Consider the following 12282-nt stretch of genomic DNA (forward strand, 5'->3'; position numbering starts at 1 on the left):
ATAGTAACAAAGTCGAGATACTTTACTGTGACACTAATACACTCTTACTGATGCTGGAGGACTACCAGGGGGTTTTACATGACTGATCTGGCTGCCTCTGCCAAGAGGTTACAACAATTTCCTTTTTATTTTTAGATTCTTGTATTTAAGTGTCAAACATTTTGTAACCTTCACAACATATGATGCTGATCTTATCTAATCTAATCTAATCTACAGATACTCTATACAGCGATTGAAGCTCCCTGCAATGCTCCTCCCGTCCACTAGAGGTCGATCTCCACAGAATTCCAGGTCTGTAATCAAACGCATCAGCTTCCTGTTACAACATGCTGTGTATTTCTCTTTCCTGAGGTCACTGTGTAGATCTTTGTGTACTGATTTCTGGAGAGTTTCTGGATTTACTCTTTTTTTTTTAATCGTGATGAGGATGTAGATTTGAAGGAGGACCATTGGGGCATTTGTTTGTAAGGTGAGGAATATTTTCCTTGATTGTGATTTTGGGAAAATTGGAGGGAAAAACACTCATGAGACACAACGTTTAAAGACTGTGCACTTTATGATGAAGGAGTTGAGATTGCACCACTGATCAAGATGTGAATGTGAATATATACACAAATATATATAAATATATATAATACAGTACGTTCTAACGGAAAACAGCACCAAAACACAAAACCGGTGAAAAATAAACCAGCTGGATTGAGTTGAAAATAATCTGAAGCTGATGATAGCGTTTTCTGACATACAGCACGTCCCAGAGGTGATAGAGTTAACACTCAAAACCATTTCATTAGCATCCATAATCTTCTAAAATTCACATTTCGAATTGTAATTATTTTGGTGACTCTTCTTACTTCATCATTTAGATTTCTGAAATAATGAATGGTCATAACTGCATCTGTATTTTTCCCATTGAGACAATCTGGTGTGTTTAAGACTAACTTTTGTTTACTTTTCTGACTGCTCTTTAACGTCTAGGAAAAATGATAAACTCCTGTAATTGCTGTAATTCCAACATGGCTGATGGGGGATACTGTGAATATGTCAGATTTGGTGGAAGATTTAGGTGGATGTGCACAGTTACACGATATCCAAAATAATTTAAAAGAGCGACCATCAGGAATCCTTAAACTATAACATTTAGAAAGGAACTGATCGTAAAGCTGTAACTCTGCGTTCACGCTAGTGAGCGACAAAGCCACTGCTCAAGGGTTTTAAACTGAGATTCAATTCCATGCAAATTCTGTATGATGCTGTAAAGTGACAAATCCCAGTGATATTTGCCTCGAATAATTGCTCAGACCAAGCCTATGGTGCATGTGGTCCGACATTTCTTCAGTTCTCTGCTCAGAACTTTAGTTCCTACCTGTAATTAATTCCCGTTTACTGTTTGATGAACAAAAATGGATGAAGAACTTATAACCATCGTTTCATCTTATCCTGTCATATACCACTTCATTAAATGTGTATAGAGACAAAACGAAGAAAAATAAAGCTTGAAAGGGAGAAGCAGAGATCGTTGATGTCTCTGGGGAGTCTATGTAGCTAGTAGAGTTAGCTTTGCTTTGCTAATCTTTTCCAAGAACGACGCTAGAGCAAGTAACATGTAAATCATTTTAATTTTACTAAGTTAGCTTTAGAAGCTATATATAGCTACTACTGTTTCTGATCAGAACTGAAAAAGGCCATGCACACGAGTGACGACAGCAGCAGTAGCTACAAGCGGCACAAGGGATTTGTCACTTAGCAAGTGTGAACGTAGGATTAGACTCAGGATGGCTTTAGGCTCGCTAATCAGAACTTCGAGATTCAGATGTAACCCGATACAAAGCTGATCCTGACCTTCTTCCACTTTAATAATGTACAAAGTCAGTCTGTGTGTGTACACGTGTGTGTGTGTGTGTGTGTGTGTGTGTGTGTGTGTGTGCGTGGCAACTCCTTTTTGCTGTTTTTCTCTCATAGCTAATTTTGCGAATGTAAAATCAGTCATATCACATCACCACAATATCTTACTTAATGTTTCCTGGCTTTCTTCTGACCTTGTTTCAAAAAAACAGTTTACCTCATGTTAGCTAACATGCTAGTGATCATGGCCTTTATAATTACACAATATAAAACTTGGCCTACTGTTACATAGTTTCCTAGCAAACACATCTACTGATTTTAACTATTCAATTAAGTTGTTTACTGAAAGCTAGCTAGCTTGCTAGTAAAAATAGCTGCTTTACAGCTGCTTTATTAGTTTACTTTACAGATTCTGGACAAGTAACATTAATGTCAGCTAACTGGTCAGGCAGATAAATGTTTAGGTACCTGGTTAGCTTGGCTAACTTTTTATACTGTGTATTTTATTATCTAACAATGTTATTACCTGTCTAGCTGTGTCTGGAAGTTCTCTAGCAAAACAGATGACTTTCAAGTGAAATAAATTGTTCCCCTGAATAAAATTAGCGAAATTAACTCGTTACTAATGTTAGCATTTAGGTTGTTTAGCTAACATTGCTAAACTATAACGTTGTGCACGCGATTAAAACCGGTATTAAATGCTAGGCAGCACATCAAGATGAAGGAATGAAAAGAAAGGATAGTTTATGATTTAATCGAAGCTCCGTCCTGTATTTTTCTGAACTTTTAGTCAAATTTGATATTTTTTATATAAGCGCAATTAAATAGAGCTTTACAAAACAATTACGGACCAGATCGAACAAAAATGTGAAACGCAGTCGGTATCAGCTCGGTGCATCCTTGTGTAAAAATAAACATCTCCGGAAGTGAGTAATTTAAACAATATAAAATATAACTGAACGCAACATTTGCTTCGACTCTGATGATCACAATAAAAAAATAATAATACAGGAATGTCCATTTACAGGAGTAACGTCCTGCAGTGAGTGTCCAGTTCTAAACCCAATTTCGGTCCCTTTAAAACTTCACCACAGTTTTAGCAAAAACACAGAGTTGTTTTTTTTTCCTCCAAAGTGTTTTGCCCGTCAAGTACTTCAGGAAGAACCAGGCCTCCATGCCTCTCGCTTTCTTTTGTCCATTTCTTTAAATGTTTTATTTTCCTCCCCCAAATCCAGTTTGGGCCCTGTGGGTATCCGTAGGGTCGTTTGAGTCAGAGAGGGTGCTCATGGGAAAGTCCTTGGGCTCTATAGCTTCTTGATTGAGCACGACCTGCAGCACTGCTCGCTGTAGAAGCGGTGGTTACACACGCCGTGTTGGGGAACCAGGCGACACCAGGTGAAGTAATCAACACACGACTGCTCTCCTGCGAACGACAGGAAAACACAGAAAGCTTATTTTATTAGCATTATTAACTCACCAACCGAACACACTTATTAAAGCCTATCACTAAATTCCCATTTCTTTCCTTCTGTACTTGGGGGCGGAGCTACATACATTCGTGATGTAACTACTCTAGCATTTTTGATATCATCCTTGAATAATTTGCACGACACCCAGAAACATTTATCCCAGTGGATCCTGGACCCTGTATTAAAAAAAAAAAAAAAAAACTGGTTTGTGGTAGTCATGAACAAAACTGTGGTTGCCATGGTAATATTTTATTTTATTCTACTACTATTAACAAAAATGATATTGCTCAAATCTCAAAATCCATCTCGTGGCAACCTGTGACGAAGACGTGCTTTTCACTAGCAATTAGCTTGCTATGTTCGTAATACAATGCATTTCCTATTTGCATATAATGCATATTCATAGATGCATATATTTTGTAACAGTATAAAAATATATATGCAGGTGTCTTTGAAGATTAAGTCCTGGCAATCAGTTGAGAAAAACTGTGATTGGTCATCAGGAACAATGGTGATGAGTGATTGGTTTCTTGGGTACAGTGGTGATTAGTGATTGGCTGTCGGGAATAATGTTGATCAGTGATTGACCATTGGGAACTATTTGGGAACAATGGTGATCAGTGATTGGCTGTCAGGAATACTGGTGATCAGTGATTGGCTGTCAGGAATACTGGTGATCAGTGATTGGTTTCTTGGGAACAATGGTGATCAGTGATTGGTTTCTTGGGATCAATGGTGATCAGTGATTGGCCGTCAGGAACAATGGTGATCAGTGATTGGCTGTCAGGAACAATGGTGATCAGTGATTGGCTGTCAGGAACAATGGTGATCAGTGATTGGTTTCTTGGGATCAATGGTGATCAGTGATTGGCCGTCAGGAACAATGGTGATCAGTGATTGGTATTCAGGAACAATAATGATCAGTGATTGGTATTCAGGAACAATAATGATCAGTGATTGGTATTCAGGAACAGTGGTGATCAGTGATTGGTTGTGGAAAACCATGGTAACGAGGTGTGTGTACCTTTAATAGCAGGTCCTGGAGCCAGTCCTGGTGGAGGGCAGAAGTGTGTGTTACAGGCTCTGGAGCTGATGGGTCTGTGGTGTGTTAAACACCCGGAGGAGGGTCGGCCATGTCGGAGACACTGAACACTGCGCGTCTGGACGCCACCTCCACACGTCACTGTACACTAACACACACACACACACACACACACACACACACACACACAGAGACATGGACATCAACCAGACTTATTAAACTGTTCCTTTTATTGTTGATCTTCCCAACATTTTTGTCTTCTTTCTACTCAACAGCTCAACAGCTACGTACTACCTCGCTAAATTTGTTCTCCTCAGCCACTAGCTACTTTTTGCTCAGCGTCCATGTTTCCCAGTTACCTAGCAACAGCGTTCTCACAACTTTACCCAATTGAATGGTGAATGTATCCTATGTTGAAAGAATGAATTATCATTACTGTAATTGCTTTAATTCCGACATGATGTGAATCCACAATAACATTTATAAAGCTGTCGGATGGAAATGTACAGTGACATAAATACGAACACAGAACAGGATGGAGTTTTGTACCTGTTGCCATGGTGATGAGTACCAGCCGAGTGCCATGGCACCGCTCTCTCTCCCCAGGCCGGGCGGAGGGACATGAGGCTGCAGGGCAGGACACTGTGCTTTATTACAGGCCTGCTGGAGGTCGGTGTGGGGTTTCCGGAGATTTCTACACCTCCTGATGGGGAATTCTGTAAAACCTCCATTAGAGTCTCTCTCTGCACAGCGCAGCTCTCGATTCCTCACACCTCCTCCGCAGGAAACGGAGCACTGAGGCGGGAAGACGGTACAGAAAGACGCGGTCACTTTTTCATCTCTAATTTTAATATTTATGTCATTATTTATAATGCAGTTACACTTCGTAAGTGTACGAGCTGCTTGTAAAGATTGAGTACTGCGATCAAGCGAACAACTTAATTTAGCTTTTTTTAACGGTTCTTTTTTTTCTAGTATGTGTTAAAACATTTACAATAAATATTCCTGCAACTTTTTTCAGTTTTACAAGCTTTAATACACTTCTATAACTTTTAACCTTGTGTATCAATCATTTACTAAAAGTTTTTGTAAATAAATTTGTGACAAATCTGAGCTCCCATCATATTCACAACATTTTCAGTAAAGCTGTTTTTCTTTTATATAGACACCCATAAATTACCAAGTGCATTCAGATGATTTACTTTTAGCCACGCCCACAAAACTCCATAAAAGGCGAAAAGCTCACAGGGAACTGAAAATGACAAAATGGCAACTAAACGGTTACAGATCGCCTCCTAAGTATCATGTGCACTAAATATTCCAGTAATGCAGCTCAGACACTGTAGCGTCTCAGCTACCATAGATGCTTATCAATCATTTATGGAAGGAGTCTCCAGTGCCAGTCAGAGATAAAGCTGTAACTTTAAGTTTTCTGTCATCTTCAGATCAGGAGTTTATACTTTGTGGTTTCTCGGTAAGAGAGAGGCGAAAGAGAGGCTGGTGAAGGAACAGCTGTTTATAACAAATGAAAACAGGAACTAACTTGTTTCAAGGACATTAAATGTAACTATAAACGGATAAAAAGTACGACATATCATTCCGTATGCGTACCTCTCCCCAGGCGGTGGTGATCCACTGCAGTCGCTCGTTTTTAGGGCAGCGGCTCATCACGCAGCTCTCCTGAGCTTTGGGCTTCAGCTGGAGCTCGCACAAGCTGTCTCGGAGAGCCAACGCACCAGAGACGTGATTAACTCTGTGGCAGAACACACTCCGTGTCCTCACACCACGTCCACATGTCTTCGAGCACTACACACACGCACACACACACACACACACACACACACACACACACACACACACACAGACACACAGAAAAGAAAGTAGAATGACCAAATGATAATAATCTCTGTGGTACTATTTTTAAAAATAAATATTTTCTATGACTATAGGTCTGATATCATAAGTTTCCTGGGAATTAAATAATAATAATAATAATAATAATAATAATAAAATTGCCAATTATTTATAGTATTGTCACACTTCTCTGCAGATGATGTGGGTCATGTTGTGATTCTGTCATTTCACCACCAGAGGGCAGTAGAAGATCTCACCTTCCCCACAGCCCTTAATTTATACATTTCAGTGTTCCGTAGCTGTTTGTGTGTGTGTGTGTGTGTGTGTGTGTGTGTGTGTGTACTGACCTGTGACCAGGAGCCAGTACCCCACTCTGGAGGGCAGGAGTGTGTGTTGCAGGGCTGTGTGTGAGCCGGGGCAGGTGAAGGGCACATCGAGGGCGGGGCTAACTCTTCCTTTTGGTACATCACCTTCCTGAGACAGCGGACGGTGCGACTTTGCTGGCCTTCTCCACACGACACACTGCATGCACTCCATTTACCCACCGACCAGCTAACACACACACACACACACACACACACACACACACACACACACACACACACACACACAGAGACAGGTTAGACCAATCAGAGGCACAGAAACAAAATACACACTCTCAATACATCCAAGGCATTTCAAATATGAATTTCATATAAGAAAAACAAGACAATCATTTTTGTCCTTTTTTTTTTGTCATTTTCAGGAGTTTGTTTGATAGGTGTTAAACTGAGACATTCTTAGGAAATGATAATTTCATAACCTGACACTTGTGTAGATTTAGTATTAAGAGGAGACGACTCAAATGTGCTCATGCGTTCATGAGTTCCTTAATGGACAAATAATAACCTACAACCGGAAGGTGCATTTACTCATTTGCGCATTAACTCAAAGCACTCATAATCTGAGCAGATGAAGGTTAAGGGTCTTGTTCAAGGGTCCAAAGGTGACACCTTGGCGATATTTGAGATTCAGGATTCGAATTTGCAACTTTCCAAAATTTCATGGGGTTTAAATCAATAATTGCAGGACCCCTTCATCATTACTGCCTCACCATGGCAACAAGCTTCAACCTTCAGAATGACGGTTGCATCACAAGTACGTAGCTGCTGTACAAAATGTTTTTTCAAACCCGTTTTCTACCAATTTGGTCATTTCACAAACTCCCATCCACTACTCCATCATGAAACATGCTAACTGCCCTCACGATTGGTTAGCGTCGCTCTGCTTAACTGGACGGGAGACAGTAATGCTGCATTCCACTTGCCTCGGAAGCAGGATGCTGGAGCTCGGAATTATATCATTTTTGACCTCCGTACAAAATCGGGAGAAAAAATGTAGACACCTGCATGTTCGTCTTTCGTATATTTCCTCCTGAGAACAGTGAGCTGTAGAGTCAGTGTTACAGATTTAACTAAAGCTAATACATGTATGTACAGTGTAACTCATTAAAAGGTAAGAAGTGCTGCTGTGTTTACTGTTCATACTGTGAGCAGCCATGATTATTTGACATCACTTGCTGAACTCTGGGAGCAGAGGAGATCGTCCCAAGTAGGAATTTCAAGTTGAGGGATTGTGTTTTTTTGTTTTTTTCCTGGTCAGAGTTTTGGAAAGTTACGACCTCTAGTGCAATGCAGCATTACACCACTCCTTCCTCACAGGAAGCACGGCCATTATGGCTCTCTGAGTCACGGTCATGAATAGCTATAGCGTTGTTAGGATCCAATCTCCTGGCGATAGGGTGAACACTTTTCTTTTGTGCTATTCGCCGTATAAATCTGGCCAGATTTTAATTAGATCATGTTCCATGTTGCATAAGCAAAATACACATGTTCTTAAATTGACTGAGTTATTTCACCCTAACTGCACTATTTAACCTTTTCAACACAATGAACCGTGATATCTTTTTAAATCGTTTTTATGTTGAAGTGGATATCGTGGACAAAGTCTGTTTATGTCTGTTTGACATCTAAAAAGTAAAATATTTTCTCTTCCCTTCATCTACAGCTTCTATTATATACACAGGGTACCTCAAAGTTCAACTTTAGGCCCAATTAAATTTTCTTTTTTTTTTATGGTTTCATTGGGTATAATTTTACTGAAGTATCAAATTTCCTACCAAATATTATGTCTAGCTGTATCTTCCACTGAAACCTGAAAATGACCTAAATAGCAGCAAAAAAACGCTTCTTTATGTAAATGGGAAAAAGACAAGTGTAATTATACTTGGTCCTTCATGGGGCCTCTCTTTGCAACCTTATCCACCTTTGACAAAAATCTGGTCTTATGTCTTGTTGTAATGATGGCTCCTGTTAAAGACAATCTCACCCTCATTTCATCTGTACATCAGTTTCCTGTTAAATATCAAATTTGTTCATTTTTCAAGGCATCACGTGGTCTGGCTCCACAGTACTAGAACTGCTAGAACCTTTCCAATTCAGAATATGACCTCTTCATTGATAAGGATTTTTTAAACATCCTGATCCACCCTATACTAGTCTAGACAAAACCCCAGACATGTTCGTCCATCACAGAGTTTCTAATCTAAGATAACTTTAGCATTCTGGTATCTGTGAGTCTCTTGGGTATTGATGAAAGAAAGCTTTAAAATAGATCCGAGTTCCCTGAACGTGGGGAGATTAGAGCAAACCGCATCGTCCACCAGAAGAACGGGGCGAGGACTCGGGTTGAGCTCTATCAGACCAGACCGCTTCACACAACGTCTTTAAAAAGGGCTTTCATTTCCTTCCAAAGGAGGAGCAGCTAAACTGCAATTTGCATCGGGGGAAAGAAACAGAAGCCATTGCACCACTTATCCTCTTTTTTTTTTTTTCCCTGCCCTAATCTCTTCTCGCCACATAAACGACATTGTGTCTGCCTCTCAGCAAACCGCTTTGGACTTCTGCTGTAATCTTACTGTAATATTTCTGGAACCTTCCAATAACTCGCATATTTCGAGGCATGCAATTAAACTGAAAGCATGTTTGAGTTGACATTGACGGATCGCGGACTGCGTGCGCATTCTTCAGTACCCATTCCTCCCCGCTGGCACGGCTACAGCATCGGCCCAAAATAATGCACTCGGGCATGCTCGCCGAGCAATTTCCACCGGTCAGATGAAATCCAAGCTGCTGCTGGTCACCCAGTGGGATGAAGGGTGAATTTTTAGTGCGTGCTGGGGAATGGTTTGTGGTTTGGAACCAGTTGTAAGTTTAAGAGCATTTGAAGGGCTACCAAACCTCTGCAGGCCATTCGGGTTCATCTTTCTACTGATGATGTACATTCGAGAGGATTTGTAATGTCACAACGCATCATATACGCAAGACAGAATGGTTATAAAATGGCTAGTATGACTATAGTTCAGCTTGTAAGTGATATGGACAGTGACAGTTTTTGTTGTTGGCTCTGAAATCCAAAACCATTTCTCCACTTTAATAACAAGGAACTGAAACTTTTCTTCATTTCCCACCAATTTGTAAAATGACTAGACTAGAAGCTACAACAAATTAAATGCTATATATAAAATACAACTCTGAAAAATGGCATTTAAGTGCATTTAAAGTAATAATTTAATTTGAAATATCCATTTAACCATTAGGGAGGAAATTTTTGGACAATCAATTCAAGTCAGTTGTGTTTAATTCAAGTCAGTTGTAAAGCAGCTTTACAACAGAGTACAATGTGATGAATAAATTAATAAATATAATTAATTTAATTAATTGTGAATTAAATAAATTAAATTGACATTGAAATTTTAATGAATTAACATTAATTGAAAATGTCTTTTCAATTACTGTTAGAAATTTCTCTTTCTTTTTAGCTGCTGATACCATGGGCTTACCTCAAGGCTCTATTTTAGGTCTTGGCACCCTATTTTTTTTTTAGTATAAACTTTGTTATAAATTTTTTATTTTATGACTTCTACATTATCACATCAGTAATGAAAAATTCCAAACATTAGTTTTCCAGCACAAAATGAAATGTTACAGAAAAATGTTTGTATGTCAGTAAAGAAAGCAGCAGATTCCATAAGAGACACTTTTCAGATAAAAACATAATGAAGGCTGCTGGGTTTCGCTGCAGAAATAAGAAGCGAGTCGACAGTCAAAGTCTCCAGAAGAACTGTGGCTGCTTCTGCAAGATGCTCAGTTCTGCAACACTTACAGTTCATTTCCTTATAAAACTGCACACACTGCACCTCAGATACTGCTTTATTTATTTAAAGCGAAGGATCGTCACATTAAATACTGACTTTGTTTCATTTATTACTGTTTACTGCTCTTTATAGGATTTTTTTAAATGTAGAAACATTGAATTTCATTATTTTTGAAGGCATCTTTGCTCTACAGCATTTCTTTGCATGTGCCTAAGACTTCTGCACAGTACTGTATATATATTTGTGTGTGTGTGTGTGTGTGTGTGTCTGTGTCTCCAAGACCTAGACAATTCCAAGTCAACACAGAAAACATTCTGAGATGGGACTCACATCCTACAGCCCTACTAATTCCCATCACTGTAATCTATCTGCTGCTATGAACACGTTGTATTTATTGAGTATTGAGCATTTAGCTAGTTTGTAATATCAGAGTTATGATCATTCTACCAAACATTTGAAAGATTAGGAATAAAGCTGTTGTTAGTTATTTATAATGTTTTCCTTGTTTTTTTTAAAGACTAATTTATCATCAGGAACTAAAACCAGCGTGTGATATCTTTTTCTTTTGTGAATGTTTATTCCACTTTTACTTTCAATCTTTAAGTAAATTTAAGAGTTTGCACTTCTCTACTTTAACTTCAGCGAAGAAGCTTCAACTTTCACCAGATTATTTATTTAGATAAATATTTAGTCATTGCACTTTTACAGGAGCAAAGAATTTGACTACTTTTACCGCCTGTAGCTGCCACTCATTGCTGTCGTATCGACAAATAGGACAGATTCACTTCTAAGCCATGCACTACCACCACCATGTTTCACAGATAACACAGTGCTTTGAATTGCGTTCTTTTATTCTCCACACTCTCCTCCTCCCCTTATCATTCTGGTACAGGTTAATCTTTGTGTCATCTCTCCAAAAGACAATGCCCCAGGGTGTAATGACATAAACGTTGTAATACAGTGACTACTCGACTTCAGTTCTCGTGGACTAACAGCACTTTAAATCATAAATTCTTTGGAATTATGGGAAAGGTTTTCTATTCCTACTGGAACTGTATTCTTCACTTTCTATTTCTATCCATTTGTAGGCTGGAGGAAGGCTAACACTGTGTGTGTGTGTGTGTGTGTGTGTGTGTGTGTGTGTGTGTGTGTGTGTGTGAGAGAGAGAGAGAGAGAGAGAGAGAGTGGGAGAGGGGGAGAGAATTTGGTTTGGGATTGGCAAAGCAAACTGGGCTCGTCTAGAACTTACACTAATCCTGTTTACTTTGGAGAAAAAAAGAGGAAAGATGGAGAGGGAAGGAGTTCTACATGCTTAGAAAAAAGGTTCTTCAAAAGGTTCATTCTATAGTTCTTAGGTTCCTGTGATAGAGAGACGGAGAACCTTTAAGGGTTCCCCAAGAGGGGCATCTGAAGAACCACACAGAGCAGGAGACGATGGGAGCTGAGGAGGAGGAGAAATTAAAGGAGAAGGATAAAAGACAAGAAGTGAGGAGAGAAAGAATGATGGAAGAAGAGGAGAAGATGGATGGGGAAAAAAGAAGAAGGAAGAGAACATGAGACAATGATGAGGAAGAGCTGGAAACCTGAGTGGTGGAGAGACGCAAGGAAACGACGCAAGGAACATACGCTAGAGAAGAGAGAGAAAAAAGAAAAGGAGAAATAAAAGTCAGTTAGAAATTAGACAAAAGAAAGAAGGAGAGAAAGAGAAGTGGAATATAGGAGAGAGGAGAAAAAGAGGGAAAGAAAGGAAATGAGAAGGATGTAAAGAAGACAAGAAGAGAGGAACATGAAGAGAGAGAGCAGGAAATGAGAGCACAGGAAGAGAGAGAGGAGGAAAGGAGAGCACAGGAAGAGAGAGAGGAGGAAGTGAGATGAGA

The 12282-nt window shown here is 39.4% G+C and overlaps 1 protein-coding gene across 1 annotated transcript in view; it reads right to left on the bottom strand.

Moving 5' to 3' along the window:
* Positions 1 to 444: 444 nt before the first annotated feature.
* adamts18 (ADAM metallopeptidase with thrombospondin type 1 motif, 18) overlaps positions 445 to 12282 on the bottom strand; it is a 63994-nt gene continuing 52156 nt past the window's right edge. The window contains exons 19-23 of the mRNA XM_034299852.2: positions 6558 to 6762; positions 5968 to 6162; positions 4906 to 5151; positions 4339 to 4504; positions 445 to 3268 (exon numbers count right to left, since the gene is read on the bottom strand). Coding sequence (XP_034155743.2) covers positions 3150 to 3268; positions 4339 to 4504; positions 4906 to 5151; positions 5968 to 6162; positions 6558 to 6762 — 931 coding nt within the window. The 3' untranslated portion in view covers positions 445 to 3149. The remainder of the gene's footprint in view (positions 3269 to 4338; positions 4505 to 4905; positions 5152 to 5967; positions 6163 to 6557; positions 6763 to 12282) is intronic.

Source organism: Pangasianodon hypophthalmus, chromosome 25 (genome assembly GCF_027358585.1).
Source record: "Pangasianodon hypophthalmus isolate fPanHyp1 chromosome 25, fPanHyp1.pri, whole genome shotgun sequence".
NCBI lineage: Eukaryota > Metazoa > Chordata > Actinopteri > Siluriformes > Pangasiidae > Pangasianodon > Pangasianodon hypophthalmus.